The 19,152-nt window shown below is 50.1% G+C and overlaps 1 protein-coding gene across 1 annotated transcript in view; it reads left to right on the top strand.

The window, feature by feature from the left end:
• The first annotated feature begins 737 nt into the window (after positions 1–737).
• The window catches only part of SCD5 (stearoyl-CoA desaturase 5), a 122,339-nt gene continuing 103,924 nt past the window's right edge, over positions 738–19,152 (top strand). Inside the window, exon 1 of the mRNA XM_010950376.3 lies at positions 738–1,315. Within this exon, the coding sequence (XP_010948678.2) occupies positions 1,078–1,315 (238 nt within the window). The 5' untranslated portion in view covers positions 738–1,077. The remainder of the gene's footprint in view (positions 1,316–19,152) is intronic.

Here is a 19,152-nt window from a genome sequence, read left to right as displayed (position 1 = left end):
ATTTCTTCTTAGGTTAATTTTCCTTGGAACATTCTGGGTGATTTTTTTCTAAAGCCCCATTCTCAACGGTGCTGACTTTAAGGCCAAGGAAACAGTCCAGAAGCGCGCTGGTGAGCGGAGTATTTTTGCCCTCAACAGCTTCGCAGCTGATAGGCCGCGCAGTGGGCAGGGCAAGACTAGATACCAACCAGCCCCGAAATCATTTATTTATCATATAATAGGCGTTAATTGAGCACCCGCTGTGTGTCTGGCTACAGCTGTCTAATTAAGAGTTGAGCGGCTGCCTCTACCCCGCCCCGCAACAGCCCCAAGGAGTTATAGGAACCAGGAGACACAGGGATTCCTGTGATTCTCTGAGATCTGGCCTTAACCTGTGTTGCGACTCGGGGCAAATACTGTAAATTCTCCAGCCTGTAGCTTCAGAGAAGAAAAAAGACGTCTTTTCAAAAAGGAAAGATATTTAGGGGAATTGGAGAAACACACACACAGCAGCAGCAGCAGCAGCAGCATAAGTGCTGTGAGCCGCTCTGCAGGATCCCTGCCCCAGGCGCCACAACCCACCCACCCCCGGGCGGAGGTTGCCCATCGCCTGCCCAGCGGGCTGACCCATCTGGCCCCGGGGAGCCTGGGCAGCGGAGGCCAAGGGGGCGCCTTTCTCTTTAAGAGCCCCACGGGCGATCCTGATTGGCTGTAGCTATGCAGGTCTTTCCTCCCGGCTCCCTCCGATCGCTCCCTCCCCCACCGCTTTCTCGGCTCTTTCCACACCCCTCCCCCAACTCCCCTGCGCCCCTTCCCGCCCCTCGCAGTCGCCTCCTTTTCCTGGACGCGGAGTTCAGCCCCGGCAGCAGTACAGCAGTATGGTGATAAGCCAGCAACAAATGCTGGGCGCCAAGATTTGCATCCTTAGGCCACGCTGAACGCCTGAAGAAGAGAGAAAGAAGCAGAAGAAGGCCGGGAAGGCGAGGACGGGAGGTGCGGAGATCCCCCCCTAAAAGGCAGAAGCCGCCGCCCCCACCGGAGGGCTCCGCGCGGGCAGATCGTTTGCCTGCTGCCGCGGGCGCCTACCTCTCCCCAGCCATGCCAGGTCCGGCCGCCGACGGGGGGAAGGCCCCCTTCGGCAACGCCAAAGGGGAAATCCGTGCGGGGGTCGGGGTCGAGGACTCGGAGGGCGGCGGCGGCCGGGAGAGGCCCGGCGCGCGCGGGCAGCGGCAGAACATCGTCTGGAGGAACGTCGTCCTGATGAGCCTGCTCCACTTGGGGGCCGTGTACTCCCTGGTGCTCATCCCCAAAGCCCAGCCGCTCACTCTGCTCTGGGGTAAGTCTCGCCGGCGCCCCCCTGCGCCCCGGGCACCGAGGCGAGGCCGCACCTGGGCGCGCGGGGTCGGGATCGCCGCTGGCTTCGGGAGGTGCTGAGTCCTCTCCTCTCTCCACTCGCCTCCCCGCAAGCGCCCTGGTGCTCCCGCCTGCAGTTGTCTGGCCTTTGGAATGGGCAGGTATTTCTGTCCAGGTATTTTCAACTTCTGCCTTCCCCGCTGTCTGCCGAAGCAGGCGCCCTTGCTGGCGTCTCGAAGAAGAGCGGGAGGGACCCGGGGTCCTGCGGCGCCACCGCTGTACGCAGAGGCGCGCGAAGGGAGATGCTGGGCACCGCCAGAACCCGGATTCCAGGGAGGGGAGACCAGCAGGATGATTGTGTCACCCAGGCGGGTCCCAGGGACGCTTCTCTCTGCCGCCTTTCAGCTTCTCAGACTCCTCCGTGGGCCACGGACCTTGGGGCCGAGTTAACGACGAGAAAGGGAGTTGAAGGGCTGTGTGTGGGGTGTGTGTGTGTGGTGTGTGCGTGTGTGTGTGTGTGGTGTGTGCGGTGTGCGCGCGTGTGTGTAGAGACCCGGCACAGAATTAGTCTTGATTTTCGCGCAAGAAACGGAAGAAACCAGTTTCTTCTGTCCCTGCAAAGCCTCCATCCCTGACCGCTTAGTGATGCCCAGTTGCACTTCTACGGTCCCAGAAGTTTCTCAGCGAGAAAACCAACCCCACGGCGAGAGCTCTCTGTCCCCAGCACAATGCTTCGACTGTGGCCCTGCAGATCCCTTCCAGGACCTGTCCCCTTCTGGCCAGTGCGGTCTGTCACAGCACCTGTAGTTCTCCCGACCCCCACTGTCTTTCCTAGCACCCGCAGCCCTGCGGGCAGGGGAGGGAGCCCAGGAGCCCACCACTCCCACAGCGTCCCCCACCAACCTCCTTGGGCCCCAGATGCTCAGTTCCTGCCCTGCACAACTCCAGTGGCTGACCTTAGAACCACCTCAGAGACCCCGTGCCCCAGGAACTAGTTTTGGCGTCATTCGCTATAGTGGCTTTAGCTGGGACAAAAGACCCTGGCTTTGATGTCCTGGGCTGAGAATTTGACGTGGTAATCCAAGAAGCCCTCTCAGTTTCTCTTTCCGAGCTCACCAAGGAACCGGGGCAAGAGAAACACAACCTGCTTTTATTTCCAGAGGGGAAGAGGAAGGAAGAAAATAAGACCTCTTTCTGCAAAGCTTTTAATTTGGCATAGTGCCACTCCAAATGCTTAGGTTGATAATGGAGACACTTGGGTTCCAAGCTTTCCCTTGAAATGGTGCAGTTCCTACTCTTGGAAGCAAACCCATCTAGAAGATGGGTGCCTCTTGGGGAGGGGTGTGTGGCTGAGCAGAGCTGAGGAATGATGAGAGGGGCAGGGGTCTTTGGGAATCTGTGAAGCCTTTGAAAGCTTTGGGTAACCTCCCTGCTCAGCGCTCCCCGACTCAGTGCTCCTCTCAATTCAGTGTCCTTTTCACCATCTTATTTGTTATGTGTTGGTTCATCTTCCTGTCTTCCTTCTTCCTTTACCTCCAAATGACTAGACTGTAGGATACACAGCCACTGCCTCATGGACACACTCCTCCATTGCCAGCCAAAACCCTTACCCCAGAGCCTCCATGGAGCTCCTCCCTCCTGCCCACCTCCCCTAGGGGCAGGACTGTGCCTTTGGACTCCAGGGCCCACCTCCCTCCAGGGCACTGGGGCTTAGCCTTAATACCTGCAGTGTCAGAGGGAACACTTAAAATATTATCTTACACGCCTGGAGTTCCTCAGGGCCCACAGGCTCTGCCTCTTACAGCCGCCCACCCACTAGCCCTGGCTCCCACCAGGAGTCACAAGGACAAGGCCTCCTCTCCAGGTTTGCCAAGTCACCTCTGCCCTTTCCAGGCCACTGCCTGTGGTGAAGACAGAATTTCTGTTCTGAAAGACCTTGGCCACAGGACACCATCCTTGGCCCTGCACTTCTCCAGCTTCCCTGGAGAAGTCAACACACTGCAGGATTCTGGGTTCCCCTTCTGTGGGTGATGTTGCCAAGCCCCATCCTTGTGCCTCTCTGCATAGTCTAATGCCTTAGCTACCTTTCATCAGTTCCATTCCCTAAATCTTGATTCTCTCCCTACCTGGGCTTCATTGCTCCCACCTCCCACCAAAACAAACAAACAGATGAACAATACAAAAACAAAAAGAATAGACAATGGTGGATGCTGTAGTTTCAAGGTCCAAAATTGTGACTTAGAAACATTCCAGATACGTGAGTCTTATCTGATGGATATCTTGTGAGAGAAGAAATGAAGGACAGAGACAGCTAAGGTCGGTGTGCTCATGGCTAGGGTATTTAGGGGGACTGTTGACTCAGGGTTATTTTCAGCGAAAGCCCTGGTACCTTGAGCCACACATTTCCCCCACTGGATGGATGCCCTTTTCACCAACTCCCGCAATGGCTCTGTTGAGCTTTAGGGCTGAGTTCATGTACCAGTGGGCTGTTCATCCACTTCAGGACCTGAGTCCTGAAGAGTAGCTTAGTCAGTCCATCCATTGCTTGCCACCCTCTACCCCAGGTGAGGTTGCCCTGGAAACAGGAGGCATCCATGCAGCACACCCAGCAGAGGATGTGTTAGGTGTGCAGTGTGCAGAGAGTAATTTGTGTGGTGGTAAAATGTCATACATGAAAAATCCATCAAATTGTTCAGCCCAAACCTCCTCCACTGCCCCACCTCCACCCCACCACCTTTTTATGACTCTCCTTTGGGACAGAACAAGTTGTTGTCCCTTCTTATCCTTGTCTTCTGAGTAGGCAGGCTGTCAGAACAGAACGTTCGTGGTGCCCACAGGTCCTGAAGGATGAGTTTATGACTTTCAAGGACAGAACGCCAACTCCAAATGGAGGAAAAACCTCCATCTGAAGGCTTGAGCTCACGAGAGTGCCTGCTTTCAAGGTTTTTGGCCAAAGGGGCAGTTAGTTCGTGCCCTGAACCCAAAGACAAATAGCACAGGGGAGTGAGGAGCAACAATCATGGTGTTGAGGTCAAAGTCCTAGGGCTCCTTCCCAATGAGTTTGTCCTGTCTCCAGGCGTTCTGGCCTTTGGTTTCCAGAAATGTGAGGGACTTTTCTGGTTTCCTTCAAAACGTCATCAGAGTCCCTGAATGTGTGTAGGTGACATCATGGGTTTTTTCCTCCATAGGATAACTTCAATGACAATACCAGTACTTTGCCCTGCTCCCTTGCATCATGTCCCAGAGCAAACATGCCACTGCTAAGATAGATACAGGATTCTCTGGTGCCCTTCCGATTGCTGGAACCTGGCCTATGGCAAGGAAGCTGAGAGGTGGCAGGGATTGACAAGGCAGTCTGGCAAGAGAGAGGGTCAGGAGAGGCTGGCCCACCAGTCAAATTCTGCCCAATTCTGAGAGTTGCCCAAAGATGAGCTGTCTCTCCTTTCAGACATTGGGTAACCTACATCCATCCCTTAGATGGTCCTGATGTCTTGGTTGAGTTGTGCTTTTGTTTCTACCAAGTCTCTAATGTTGTTGAGGACCTACAAGAGCACTCGGCCGTGGACTTCTGTGTTACCTCCCAGTGTTCTATGGGGAGCGCAGCTCAGAAGAGACAGCTCTGAATGTGGATTCCTGCTTTTCTGTGTCCTTACCAGCTGCATGGCCTTGGACAGACACCTCCACACCTCAGCTTTCTTACCTGTAAAATAGTGTATAGCAATACTTCTTGCTTGTGAGGTTGTGAGAATTAAATTCGATAACTTGTGTAAATTGCCCAGCACAGCGCAGGCCCTTACTTGATCGTCAGTGATCATTAGCTGCAGTTATTATTATTTGTCCTGATACTGGCTTTTTTTCTTTAGCAGAAGGTGAAAAAGGCCCTCTTACAGCACAATCAGTTCTACAAAGCTGGCACAGGACATGGCTTCGTTGCCTGCCTTGCATGGAAAAGATTGCTTTGGCTTGGGAAACAAAGGTTCTTTCTCAAAGGCCCCGAAGAGAAATGAACACAGATCTCTCCTGTCCTCCTTCCCTCCCCCGCTCCCTCCCTTTCATCCTCTCTTCCTCCTATTTTCCTCCCAAAGGCCACTATTTTGTAGACAAGAATCTTTTTGTTCAGCTGACAACTCACCTGGTCTTTACTGGTTTTAGGGGGTTTTTCGGCAGAGCCGGTTACAATTGCTGTAAAAACAGGGCCAGATCTTTTCTCTAAATGTTTTAGGTCAAGTTTTGACTTTTTTGCCCACTCATGTCTCCTTGTGTTATCTTTAAAAAAAATCTTTAATATTTAAACTACTAAAAAAATAACAAACCTGAAAAACATTAAAGAATCTTTCTCTTAAACCCTGTAATTCCTAGCCCATTGTTGCAAGTCTTGCATTTTTAATAAGCGGGCAAGCACTAAGAGCCTTACCCCAGGCTGGGCGGAGTGCAGTGAGACCCGAGAGGATGGACTGTGCTTTTGCTGGCTTAATAGTCCCAACCAGTATAAATATAGGTCGAGGTTAACATTATTAACTCGGTTTTCCTAAAGCTGGTCAAGGTCACTGCAGACTGCCCCGTGATCCTGAAATGAGAAGTGGCGCTGCAGAGTGGGAGCCAGAGCTGGAATCTCAGCGTTGCCACTTCGTTCAGCTTCAGACAGGCCACTTTCCAGCGTGGGAGCCTCAGTGCTGTGAAATGGGGATGACGACAGTGCGCGGAGAGTTGTTTTAAGACTTGGGGCAAGTGTTAAAGTGGTACCAGAGGGTTAGACGTGCAGTGCTCTCTACTGCGAGGTCTGAATCAGGAACCCGCACGGCTTCGGTGTCTGTCTGTCTGTCTGGGACTTGGAGCATTTGTGACTCAGAAATAAGGCAGAGCTTTACATCCAAATTATCAGCCTGACCATGTGTAACATTCTAGTTCTCACCTTGTCTAGTTTTGTGTATTATATAAACTTAAAATAATTGCTTGGAAAAGCCACTGATAGATTTACAAAAGGGTAACACAGCCATGGTGGCTTCTTTAAATGTTTATAAAAGGCATCACCATCTTTGGGTGGCATGATTCTGGTGGAGTGTTTATTGTGACATTCTGTAGTCTCTGTGTGCAGTCTCCCCATCCCTTTACTGGGACATGTCCTGTTTCTATGGAGGTGGCACCACCCTGGAGTTCAGAGTAGGGGCTTTGGAGTCAGGGAGTCTGGGTTCAAAGCCTAGCCCCTGTAGGTACAGGCTGGAACAAACCACCTGCCCTCCCCAGCCTGGTCCCCAGCTGCACAGGGAGGAGAACAGTACAGCCAGCGTCAGGTCGCAGCTGGAGAAAAATGGAGCAACACAGTAAAGACCTGGACCCTTAGTGCTTCCCTTTGCTCCTTCCCTTCCTTTAGCTCCTCCTTTGCCAGTGGGGACTTGTTCCCGCCTGCCCCTAGTTGTCGGAAATCCCTGGTCATGGGTAAAGGCAGCTGGTTTCTGACTTTATTTCCCCTGGCAGTGGTGGGTTGGTGGCCACCACAACAGGCACCCGCCCTCCTCCCTTGTAAACGCCGGCCATTTGTTCACTCTGAGCGTGAACTGACAGGAGCGAGACCCTCTCAGTCGCACATGCAATCACAGATTCATCCACCCACCAATTCATTCATCTTTTCCACTCCAACTATTGTCAAAATCCATCAGAATCACTTGGGGATCCTTTAAAATATTCAGAAGCCTGGGCCCCCACCCGGACCTACTGTATTGGAATCTCTAGGATGAGGCCCTGGCTTTTTTTTTTTTTTTTTGAAAAAGGTCTTTGAATGTTTCTGGTGCACAGCTGGGCTGAGAACCATTATTTAATTCCCTTATTCAATCGTGCTTATTACTCTCCCATTACTTGCCGGCACCCCCACCATCCCTGACTTCAGGGCACTTAAGGCCAGTTGGAGAGACAGACCGGTGCACAGGTGAGAACTGCCAGGGCAGCAGTAGTTACACAGCCCCAGCCTGGGGGAGTCGGGGAGGCTCCCCAGAGGAGGAGACTGGACTGAGCCCGGCAGGAAGCCTGATGCTGGTTGGTCAAGAGGTTTGGATGGGATGGCATTGTGGCCACAGGCTACAGAGCTCCTGACAGATGAGAGAAGAGACCGAGTGGGACTGTCAAGGACCTGATGGTTCAGCGAGGCTGGAGGTGATCAGCACCCAGATCCAGGGTGAGGGGGATTCACCAGGACCAGCAGGACTGGGAGGAGATCAGGCTTGCGGAGAGGCTGCCCTTCAGCCTTCACCTGACTCTCGCCTTCTTCTCTCAGCCTATCACTCACCAACAGTTCTTGGTGTGCCTTTTCTAGAGCAGGCACTTGCCGGTGGGATGAGTGAGTCTGAAGATTTCAGGAAAGACCCTGGGGCACATACCTTGGAGCAGGTGTGCAGTGGGGCCAGGCGGATCCCTTGGGCTGGCCAGAGCTGAGGGGGAGCCAGGAATACTGCCTGAGTTGGGCATTGGATTTCACAGACTCAGGTATTGTCCAGGACTAAATGACTAAAACCCCCGAAGGCTATTACAGTGCAGGCACACCAGACCCAGAGTGCTCTCCTCCGCCAGACATGCTCCTCCGCTCTCTGCTCTTTCCTGTGTTTCTAAAAGGCATGTGTGTTGGGGGGCAGGGGTTCTCCTCACCTCACGTCCTCCCTTAAACCCAGGTATAAACAGCTGGTTCTCACCAGCCCTTCTTCCTTGTCCTGCAAAGCCTGGCAGGGTCCCCATGGGCTGCAACCTGCTGACCAACAACAGCAGCACCTGGGAGCTTGTTAGAAGATGCTCCCAGACCCCATCCTGGACCTATTTAATCAGCACCTGTATTTTAATAAGGTCTCCAGGTGACCCATCTGCTCGTGGGACCGCACAGGCCGGCGGGGCAGAGATGCGAGTGGGACTCAGCAGCTCTTCCTTTTCCCTTTCAACGGCCTCCTCCCCTTTGCTCCCCCTCCTTCCCTCCTGCCTCCTTGTAGCTTATTTTAGAACATGTCGGGATCCTGCTTCTCTTGCCAGCAAAAGGGTGTTGCTAAAATCTTTCAGCCGGCAGTAGCGATGTTTAATTCATAGGCTGAGAAATTAATTTTATTTTCATGAGTAGAGCTGGGGGAAAATAACAGGAAGGCTCTGCGCATGACCCTTGGGAATTCAGCTTGCCTGCTAAACAGATGAACTGGTAAAGGTGAGGAGGCCTCAGGAGAGGGCCACCTTCCACAAGGGATGCTTCTGGCCTCAAGAAGCACAAAACTTGACTTTAAATGGCTTAATGATAAGGAAAATTTCTAATTCCACTGATCAGTAATCCTGAGGCAGGGCACTTCTGGGATGACTTATTGAGTCATTATCAATTATCAACATTATCAAACAGCAGGTTTCATTTCTGCCGTGGTGGCCTTGTGGAATTTAGTTTTCCTCATGGTTACAGAATGGCTCCTGGAGCTCCAGGCAGCGCATGGAGTTACAGCACTGTCCTACAGAAGACAGAGGCTGCCTGCTCCTGAAGTCTCATCAGAGAGAAACTCTCCCTGTGTCTCACAGCTGTCTCCTCAAGTCTCACTAGGAGGGTTGTGTCCCGTGTCCCTGGTTAAACCATTACTGACAGATGATGCAGGCTAATCAGGGTTGGCCGCTGAGCCACATGCCACATAAGGTGGGGGTTAACAGCCAAACAAAACCCAGGCTCTGGGGGAAGGGAGAAGTGGGCATGGCTGCTGGGACAGCCAATGCCTCTGCTCCAAGGCCTGCCTTCACTCCCTCTCATGACCTTCCCTCTTTGGTGTCCCCTCCATTCCCTGGAGAGGCTCTGGGCTCATATTTTAGAGTGCTCTTCTCCACTGCTCCCTACCCTCTATGCTTGTCTCCAGTCGTGTCTTTACAGTGAGTTGTAAGTGTCTGCCTTTTCCAGGAGGCTCTGAGCCCTTCCAAGGCATTTCTGCCTCCCCAGGACCTGGCACACAGCCTCTGCTCAACATGCACAGTGTTGGGGGAATGGATGAAGGAAGAGATAGGTGAATGAGTTTAATCTCTTTGTGGCCTTTCTTTCTAAGGAAAGTTTGCATTTTGTCTCTTAACTTTAAAAATGTGTTTTCCCCTGTAAGAGAACTTTCCATGTGATTTAGGGGGAGGGACTACGGAGAGAGGAGCCCTTCTCAATGGCCCAGAAATCTGCCTGCCCCTCTGCACCCATATCCACCTGAGTCGCCCTGTCCTCAGTGGAGAGCTTGCAGGATTCTCTGTTGCTCTTCTCGGTATTTATGGGGTGAGGCAGGGCAGGGGAAGGTTGTTCTGGGCTCAGGGAATTGTTAAATTCCCTGTGGGAGAACTGAATTAAAAAGAAAAAGATGGAGGGTGGGTGGGTGGTAAAGGACCTGCATAGCTTGCACAGGGTCCTGGGTTCAAACCCCAGTATTGCTGTTAAAAAAAAAAAAAAAAAAAAAGGAAGAAGAAAAAGAAAATATTTAAAAAACAAGAAAAGAAAAGAAAAAGAAAAAGAAAAAGATGGAAAATGAGTGACTTTTTTACCAAGGTTTCCATGGTGACACACTTTCTCCAAACTGATGAATGGTTTTCTCGGCTGGTCATTGTTTTTGTCCTTCAGGTGACACAGAAACTCAGGTGATAAAGTCAGAGCCAAATTTCAGTGCTCGTGCCTCAGACTTTATCTAAAAAAGCATTTTAAGGTCCACTTAACCTGACCCAGCAGGTCCTTTTTATTGGCACAAACAACCTAGAAATGAAGCATCTTACTTAAGAGGAAGGTGCTGGCTCTGTGATCAGGGAAACAAAACAATAGCTGCCAGCTAGAGAGTATGGAAAACTGTATTGTAAAGATCAGACGTGGGGGGGCTGCGCAGAGCAGGACTGTAGTGTAGCCGTGGAGTAAAACCTCTGAGTCAAATGCTGCATGTAGGCTGCCGACTTCAGGCCGGTGCTTAATCCGTGTCTTTGGGGTGGTTGTTGGGTGGCTGCTTAGGAGCTGGTTACTACTCTCCATATACAGAGGAGACATTGATGTGTAATTAAGGTCTTCAGGATTGTGGAAATTTCCTGAGATTGCCCTGGAAATGGGGGAAGAAAGTCAAATACCAGTGGACTTGGAAATGAAGAGATAAAGAATAGAGTTTAGAACTTGGGTTTAAATTAGTTTTCTTTTTATATCACTGTTATGTAAATATCATCATGCACTTGCAATTTGACTGTATTGGTTTTAGCTTGGTTCCCTAAAGAGATAATGGCTTGTAAATGCAATCTGTGACCCAAATGAGCCAAGCCATCTTCCATAGACAGCATCTTCTACCTCATCATCAAAATGCACTTGTCAAGCAAGCAGTTAATTTCCTGTGGTGTTGAGCCAAGTACAGTGTAAAACAAAAAACCAAAAACCCAAAAAACAGAGATCTGATCTCTCCCCTCCTACCTTTTATAAATCAAAGGAACAGCTGTGGTTTCCTCCCAGTAGTGTATCCAACTTAATGTTCTCTCAGTACGGGTAGAAATAGAAAATAAAATACTCTTACCTCTTTAAAAGTTTCATGCATGAAATTAGAAATGAATGCCTGAAATTTAACTGTTTCGTGGAGTAGTTTGTCAATCTGCTCCTTTAATAAATATGTTCATAAGCAGCTTTTGCAGATGGTTACAATGTAGCTCGTCTCTAGTCTCAACCTATGACTCACTAGAGTGTCCCTGAAAGTGTTTGTTTTGCCCTAGAGTCTCTTTATAAGCAAAAGAAGGTATTTATTAGCAAGTGTGAATAGTGCCCACATACCTGCCCCTCCTGTCTCCCACCCCCAAATCCATTGTGTTTGGCTCCCTAGCTCTTGACAAGTGGGTGAGTCATTAACATTTTTTTAGCCCTACTCAAGTTGCTCCAGGGTCTTGACTCCATCTGGAGCTCTAGGGAGAGTTGTCACTACCCTCTGAGTGTAGACTGGATATGAACCTAAACTTGGCAGAGCTCCCATGAGGGTCAGAATAAACCACAGTTATTAGTGCTAATATTCCCTCGTGCACAGAGCTGCTGTTCAGTGAGTGTGTGCTGCTAGGGCTCTACCAGTGGTTAAAATATTGAATAGCTGTGCCTCCCCTGGTACTCCTGGAATTCCCAACAATCCAAGAGCTTAAGGATCAATACCTGGCAGCTGTGGGGCTTAAATCTAAATCTGTTCTGACTGGTTTTGATTGGCTGATGTCAAATACTTTTAATATCACCTCTGCATGTGCATCCTTGTTATCATATGATGCGTATAATCTTCAGCTTCTATCCCTTCACAATTCTGTTCTAATTTAATGAGAACTTTAAAAAAATCAGTCTGTCATTCTGGCTTAATTTTATATCCCAAACCATGGAAGGAAAAGTGTAAGAGATTAATCTAAATTCTCGGTAGAAGCTAACTCACCTGTCCTAATAAAAATTCCTTTTGTGATAGAGACAATGTATGTCTAAAAGGTGATTTTAATTTTATTTTCTAGTTAATAATTACCTTTATGGAAGATCCCCCCCAAAAGATTTGATATTAATTTTATCATCAGAAAAAATAACACTGTAAGGATAAGATTGTGAAGGTGCATCTCTAGTTGCTGGGTATTGGGAGGACAGAATGTGGAGGACCTTGTCGTGAATCCAGGTGGTACTCCTGGTTCACAGACCATCGCCTGTGATGTTGTAAACGATGTCTAGGTTTCCAGCAGCCCAGGGTCAGTGCCACTCAAACCATACCTGGGCTTGGTAGAGGAAATTGTTTCAATGATAGAAAATGTCAAATGCACACAAAAGTAAAGAGAATGGAGTCTGTACTCCCACAACCCCTCCTAGGCTGGGGATTTTTTTCTTTATAACATTTTACTTTGATATATAATTTCAGACACAGAGAGCAGCTTTAAGGCAACTCCCATATATACTCTACCCAGACTGAACAATTTGCATCTTATACCATTGTCTTTATCGTGTTTTCTGTGCATATGTATTGTATATATATGTGTGTATGTACTATTTTTTTTTGAGCCATTTGAGAATAAGTTGGAGATATTCTGTCTTTTTATGTCTAAATACTTCAGTATATATTTCATAATAATAAGAATATAGCCACAGCAGAATGATTGAAACCAGGGATTTAACCTTGATATTATCTAATCCACAGTGGATAGTCAAATGTCATCAGGTATCCTAGCAATGTCCTTTATAGTTTTTGGGGTTTTTTTTTCCCTTTAGGATTGTGTTGAAGCAAATTCCAGACAATTGCATCTATAAATACTTAAGTGTCGAGTATTAGTGGGGGTGATTCTGGCTACATCGCCCACAAAGAAAACCTGGGGGACCACCTTTCCCCTACCAATGGCCCCAGTTCTTGGGGGGAAACAGCTTTCAGAGGCAGTTTTCAGAAGTGGGGAGGGGTAGAAGCTGAGAAGCAGGCGGTAGTTCTCAGGGTGGTCTGGGAGCTGTGTACTGGGCTCATCTGAGTTGCTCGTTGAACGTGCTGATTTGGGGGCTCTCCCCCGACTCTACAGGATGAGGACCTCTGGGAGCAGCCCGGGGCTCTGCATTTTAACAGGCGCTGCAGGTGGCTCTTATACTCTGTGTGTTGGAGGCGCTCTGACCAGGGCGCAGGTGGCCTGGGAGGGACGCTGTGCTCCTCTCAGTTAAACACTGCGTTCCCTTCCCCCTCCCCTGTCTCAGAACTGGTGTAAGGCTACTGTTACATTGTCTGGAATTCCACTAGCCCGAGATGCCTTAGGGTCGATAAGAGGCAGCATTTTGGAAGTGGAAATAGTTGCAGGGTCTCCCTCTCAGCACACATCTTCTTACACAGGACTGATACGGAGGGGTGGGAGTTTCATTGTAGCGGGGAGAGTAAAGCCAGTGATATGGACCTGGAATACTTTGCGAGGGTGGTGAGAGCTTGTTTTCTGGGGTGGGGTAGGGTGTCATACCTGGGGGAAAAGCTGTTCAGAAGAGGTGGAAAAACAAAAACAAAAACTCAGTAGCAAGCCTCAAACAAACAGCCTTAGGCAAAAGCCTCCACCTGCGTGGAACAGGGTCCTGAACCCTTTCTTAGGACTGATGTGAAGACTTCATTAGGTGCAGCCGCCAACTGCGCAGCCTCAGCGCCTCCCCTCGCCATCTTCCCCTCCAGGAGGAGTAGCGGTGGCGTCATTACTATCACTCCCAGGACCAGACATGCGCACTGGTGCTGTGAATCCGCTATGTAGATGTGTCCGGCTCCAGTAGACGTGTCCATCCTAGATCTGGAGGTCGATGGAGCCCTTCTCTCAGGCTCTTTCATCTCTGAGGGTCAGTGGCTTCACAGTCATCTTCATTCGCTGAGGAGCAGACGCTTCTCAGATCGGGCGCGGGGGATGCAGTGCAGCGCAGCCCGGGACAAGACACACTTTAAGGGGCATCCTGGACCCAGGCTTCTCTGCTGCCTGAGATACAAGGGCCCTTTGTAAATGTTTCTGACCCACCAACAGATAATAACCTTGGGAAGACACCGGGCCCTAGGTGTTCACTGTGCATCTGAGGGGGGCCGAGGGCTTAATCCTAACTTGCGTCAGGTCAACATGGCCCCGTGACACAAGTGACAACCCTCACCCAGGACAGTTACCCAAGTGGATGTTTCAGCTCCTCCCGCTGTTGAATCTTCCCCCTCCTTTCTCTTGGAAAGGGGCTGCGCTCTCCAAGTCCTTTTTCCTTTTGAGTGGTTCTCAGGCGGTAGCTGGCGCCTGTTTAGATCTGGGGCCGGTTCAGCCTCCCTCAGGGGAGCCGGGCTGGGTTTCTCTCATTCAATGATGAGCCCGAAGAGGCGGCAGAGAGCCTTCCAAACCCAGCCAGGCCTGGAGTCTTCGCAGGGAAGGAGAAATGCACAGCCCTGAGAGCAGAGCTCCCGCTGGCCCTGTGCCCAGACTGCCCGATGTGTGGGCGCGGTCCTGGAGAAGCAGTCGGACAAGCTGGCCTCTCTGGGCCCCCTGGGGCTGCCAGGTGCTCCTTTAGTCTAGAGGTTGGAGGGAAGATTTTGGACTCATACATTTTTGCTGATTAACTAAAATGCTAATCTCCCTACTTTCCCCTTGGTCAGGGCCGTTCCTAGTGGACATTAATTGGGTTTATGAAAAAAACATGTATATTTTAAAGTGCAAAAGAGGTTCCCCAGGCACCGTTGTGATGATTCTGAGTAGACAGACTGGTGTTTGCCCTGTGCTGGGGTTCAGGAGCAGGGAGGGGGCGCTTCTGGGATGCACTTTTCCACCTGCTTGGAGACAGACAGGCTAAAGGTTTAAAGGCCTAATTAAGTTCTGCTTTCCATGCATTTATGGACGTGTGCCTAGTGTGGGCCAGCTGCTGGGAATACACAGATGAGCAAGCTATCACTCCTACCCACAAGATCTAGAAGGGAACTGCAGTTCAGGGTGATGAATGCCAGCACAGAATCAGGCCTGAGGTGAGGGGCAGGGATTGCTAGAGGTGGGCATTCTAACTCTTTTAATTCATGAAACAGTAATCCTGCAGGGCCTTAGTGTCTTAACTGCAGTTCTGAACAACAACAAAACTTTGAAAACGAAATTATTTCATAACGAATGTAGAGAGGAAGCTTAACCTGATGAATGCATTTGGTAGCAAAATTGGACCTAAACTATTTATCCTATTTAGTCCGAATATTCATATTGATGTTTTGGATGACAGACCCACTCTGCATGTTACTATAATGCATAGGCATTCTATTACCTTTCTCAAATCTAAGAAATTCTGAATCTGGAAGCACGTCTGACCCTTGGGTTTTGATAAGGGACTGTGGGCTTGTCCTGGTATCACTGCATTTTGCACCTGAGCAGGCAGAGTGCAGGGCGGACTCATTGGCCCAAGATCGCAGAGCTGGTAAGAGGCAGTCAGGGCTTGCGAGAGTCTTCTTTTGATTCCTGAGCCCCGCTGGGTAGCCTCAGGTGACACTATCTTGAGAGGCACTGACTTACTTCCTACACAGCAGTGATCTGGGTACTGGATTCGTGGGCAGCTCTGGAGGGGTTGGATCAGGGTAGCATTGCCCACGATTGGTTGAGATCTACCCTCTCAGTGACAGTGACAGAGATACGGGTGTCAATCTGCCCCCTTCTCCCGGGCTCAGCCTGGTGGTAGTCAGGGCCTATTTAACAGAAAATGGTAATTTTGCACCTCTCTGCCCACAGGATCTGCCATTGCTTTATCAAAAAGCTGCCCCCCACTCCCCCTGGTTATTTCTCACTGCTCCTTTTCTCCATCCTTCTCACATTTTACCCCATCACTTGCTTCTGGTCTGTAACCCCCTAGGTCTGTTAAACCAGTGGGAAAGATGTACTCGTACATAATTCTGGAGTTTTGTAGGTTGGATCCAGGGTCAGCTTTGTGTATAACCAGGAAGTTGCCAACAGTGAGAAGTGATTTTGGGGACACAGGCCTTACATGGCCATCAAATTACCTTCCTCAGCTGTCCTAGCAATTGGGGCAGGGGTTCCTGGCTGGGGCTGGATACTTGAGGGTTTCATAAGCCCCTGAAATAGGTTTTGTATTTGTTGGCATTTTTCTTGATTGGATTCTCAGCAGAGCCTGTGACTTTAAAAAGGTTAAGTGCTGCTGGGCCGGAGTGAGCCTCATTAAACATGCCAGCATGTCCTAAAAGGATGAACAGTAAACGAGTGTTCATTTACGTACTCTCGTCCATTATCCCTGTCTTGTATCTGTAGTCAGTATGATCGCTTTCATGCTTTATTTAATAGATAGGCTAATTAAGCTTTGATAGGCTGAAGGAAAGGCCTGGGAGCTTCTGGGTTCAATGGGTCTGTGTGGGGTAGGTCTCCATGGAGCCCCTCAGATGAGGGACCCATTTGGATTGTGGGACAACCCAAAGACAAAAAACAAAGGGTGTTTTTCACCATTTTACTTAGTTCACAATTTTGCTGTGGTCTTGTCACTAGGGAAGCAGTGATGACTCCTCCAAGGGCCTTTCCCTGCCTCTACTTAGCTCTGCTTGTTAGAAGCACTCCGAGGATAAGAATCTAAGGAGGTAGTGCATTTCTTTTCTCTTGTTGCTGCAACAGATTATCACAAAGTTAGTGATTTACAGCAAAACAAATGTATAATCTTACAGTTCTATACATTAGAGGTCCACATAGGTCTCAGTAGGCTAAAATCAAGGTGGCAACAGGGCTACATTCCTTTCTGGAGGCTCCGGGGGAGAATCCATTCTCTTGCCTTTTCTGGCTTCTGGAGGCTGCCTGCGTTTCTTGGCTCGTGGCCCCTTTCTCTGTCTTCAAAGCCAGGCTCTATCCTCCACCTAGTGGGTCAAGTGCTTCTCACATAGCGTCCCTCTGACCTCATTTTCTACTTCTCTTCCACTTTTAAGGACCCTTGTGATTCTATTGGGCCCACTTGGATAATTCAGGATAATCTATTCTTGAAAGACAGCTGATTAACAACCTTAATTCCGCCTGTAACCTTACTTCCCCTTTGCCATGTAATGAAACATACTCACAGGTACCAGGGACTAGGATGTGGACATCTTTGGGAGGCCGTTATTCTGCCTACCAGCCCCAGATACACAAGAAAACTAATCTGCATTCCTCCCTTTGGTTATTATAGGTACCACCTAGATAGAAAACTCAGTTGTGTATAACCTTCCTTCAAGGAGAGCTCATCCTTGTGAGAGATGTATCAAAGGGTCATGATGTCTCCAGCTCTCTGACCCTGTCCTCCTCTCCCTTGGGCAGAGGGAGCAGATGAGGTCTGCCCATCTCCCGGGCTGCGGCTTGCTAGGAATAGCCCTGGAGCTGTAGCCCTCCTAGGAACCTGCCAAAGGACGTCTGCTGATGCCAGCGTTGGCCCACCTACCTCTGGCTAGTCCCTGGGGTGACATATGTTAGCAAAAATTGACTGGAGGCAGCGTGGGGTCTTGAAACCATCAGATAGGCAGTTCATTGGAGAGATTCCTGGCATTTAGAGGAGAGATTCTTGGCCTGTTTGGAATATCCTTTGTGATTGTGTGCAGTGTGTGAGCAGGGATGAGAGGACAACTGTAATAATAGCCACAGAAACAGGTGCAAATTTATACAAGAAAATGAAGAGAAAATGGTCGTTCGACTTGTGAGTCACATAAAAATGGCAGCAAGACCTTGGGGGTAGGGTCTTGAGGGGGAAAAAGGGGCTCAAGGGGGCAGCTTTTGAGCGGGGAGGGGCTTTGTCTTGGTGAGGAGATGGTGACTAATTGCTTGGCTTTGGGGCTTTTGTTGGTTTGGTTTTGGCTTCAAACGCAGGCTGGGAAGGCATCACTTACTGTGACTGTGTGGGGCCCTGGCCTGCTTGGAATCACTGAGACTGGCGGCAGGGAAGGTTGGGAGAAGGTGAGCAAGAAACTTTCCCAGAAGCAGGACCAGCTACCTAATTTCCAAGGCTCAGTGTAAAATGAAAAAACAGGACCCTTGTTCAGTGATTATTAGGACTTTCTGACTGGTGATGGCAGAGTATTTAACCAAGCATGAGGCCTTGTGTTCTCATGTTGGTCACACAACCATGAGGCATGAAGGGGCCACCACCCAGGGTAACGTTCCTTGTGTGTGTCCTTGGCACCCTCTCCTGCCACAATTGATGTTCTAATCCTGTTTCCCAAGGAATTGCCAGGACCATGGGCCTTGGCCCTGAGGAATTACTTTCTTATCATGGAACTTGTCTTGATTGCACTAGATATTTGATGCTACTTCACAGGTACTTGGAGGCAGGAAGAGAGGTGTGAGGAAGAGAAACCTGGGACTCTCAGAGCCTTCCCTTCTGGTGATGTGACCTCAGATAAGCAACTTAGATTCTTCCCATCACAGTTCTTCACCTACAGTGTTACTGACTCCAAAGTGACAAAGTGAGGCTCATTGGTTAAGGTGATCTGAGAGGGAGCCAGGACTGTCCCTGGCATGTAGCAGTTCAAAGGAGGACCCTCCAGCCCCCCACCCATCCAGCCAGTCTCTGGCCAGGGCTAGTGGTCACAGAGTCTGCAGAAGAGCATGGGCACAGATGCTGAGGACAAACCCACTCAGCCTGGCTGACCTGTCGTCTTGCCCCGCCACTTTCCTTTATCTGCCCTCAGCACACACATACCCACACCTACACCCATGGAGACACTTTCCTCTGCCGGACCTGGGAGCCACTGAGCCAGTGACCCGAGCCTCCACAGAATCAACCTGCCAGAGTCCATCCCTTGGGGCAGCTCCCAGCCTGAAGCTGGAAGGAAAGAGACAATTGTAGCCCAGTGAATTGCCAGAGGGCCACACACTCATCCTAACCAGTGCTTGGCACCTCTTTCCCAGCAGTCCGTTCCCCGGCACGGCTGGCAAGAGGCAGAAGCAATGGCTGGATGTTTCATCTTGGCTGCCCACCTAGCTAGCCCTGGCGGAGCCCGAGGTGCTAGCTGTGTGTGTGTGGGTGTGTGGGTGTGTGGGTGTTGCGGGGTGGTGGTGGGGGAGGAGGGCGGCCCAGGGTCCGAACTCCTTGGCCTAGAGAATCTGGAATGTGACAGAGGAAATATCCTGCTGCTGCTGCAGAGAGCTGGCCATGGAGAGACCAGGGCCGCCAGGGGTGGTAGGGCACCTCTAACGCTTTGCTGATGGTGGAATGGCAAATGCCTCTCTTTTCAAAGCTGATAGCCCTGCTGTTTGTTTGTTTGTTTGTTTGAGGCACTGAGGATTGAACCCAGGACCTCGTGCATGCTAAGCATGTGCTTTACCACTGAGCTATGTATACCTCGCCTCCCCCTAGTCTGCATAGCCCCACTTTTAACTGGAATCCTGGGAGGACAGAGTGGGTGGAGAAGTGAG

The sequence above is a fragment of the Camelus bactrianus genome, chromosome 2, assembly GCF_048773025.1.
Source record: "Camelus bactrianus isolate YW-2024 breed Bactrian camel chromosome 2, ASM4877302v1, whole genome shotgun sequence".
NCBI lineage: Eukaryota > Metazoa > Chordata > Mammalia > Artiodactyla > Camelidae > Camelus > Camelus bactrianus.
This window is presented reverse-complemented; position numbering and strand designations above follow the sequence as displayed.